Below are 760 nucleotides of genomic sequence, written 5' to 3'. Positions count from 1 at the left end.
CTCTCATCCGCCGCATTCGCGCAGCTGGTAGCTCGTGTTCGCCGCTTGACGTGCTGTGCGCCACCTGCGTGGCCCCGTCCCTGCGGCTGGGCGAGCGACTCGCTGAGGTGGCGTGTGCGCGTGACGGCGTGTCGCCAGCTTCTGCTGCTGCTGCTGCTGCGATGGCATTCGCGGCGTGTTGCGCGGCGAGCGACGATGCAGAGCGTGATGCGGCATGGCTTCGGCTGTGGGAAAGAGCAAAGGCTGGTGCCGCATCGACAACAACGACAACAACGGTGACGGATCTGCAACTCACAGGAAGGGGCGGGGTGGTGTCGTGCGATACAGTGGACCCCGCATGGGTGCGCTCCTGCGAGCTGGAGCTCTGCTGCCTCCTCCGCGCCGGCCGGCACAGCGAGGTGGAGGCGGCGCTCCTCGATGCGACGGCGAAGACGACTCCACCACTGCTCTTGCTGCACCGCATGTCGGACGCGACGCTGGCGCAGCTCTTCCAGTTGGAGTCTCTTGGCTCCGAAGTGCGTTGCCGTGTGTTCGCGGCACTTCTCGAGGCGAGTCGCGCGAAGAGCGAGGCGGCGGCGGCCCTCCGCTTGTCGCCGTTCGAACGCAGTCACTCTCTGCCGTGCGTGACGCGCAGTGGCAAGCTATTCGGGAATGTGCTGTGCTTTCTCGTGCAGCAGGCACGCGATGAGCCGTCTGCGGGGAACTGCGTGCGTGTTCTCCGCGACATTGAAGGCCTGTGCCGCGTGTCCGACACGTACGC

The 760-nt window shown here is 66.4% G+C and overlaps 1 protein-coding gene across 1 annotated transcript in view; it reads left to right on the top strand.

Moving 5' to 3' along the window:
- Window positions 1-161: 161 nt before the first annotated feature.
- Window positions 162-760, top strand: part of DQ04_03951050 (hypothetical protein) — a gene marked incomplete at both ends in the record, with an annotated part of 1,389 nt that continues 790 nt past the window's right edge. Inside the window, one exon of the mRNA XM_009313226.1 lies at window positions 162-760. This exon is cut by the window's right edge and continues 790 nt beyond it. Within this exon, the coding sequence (XP_009311501.1) occupies window positions 162-760 (599 nt within the window).

The sequence above is a fragment of the Trypanosoma grayi genome (genome assembly GCF_000691245.1).
Source record: "Trypanosoma grayi strain ANR4 Tgr_395_V1, whole genome shotgun sequence".
NCBI lineage: Eukaryota > Euglenozoa > Kinetoplastea > Trypanosomatida > Trypanosomatidae > Trypanosoma > Trypanosoma grayi.
Note: the sequence above shows the minus strand (reverse complement) of the source record. Positions and strands in the feature narration are given on the sequence as shown.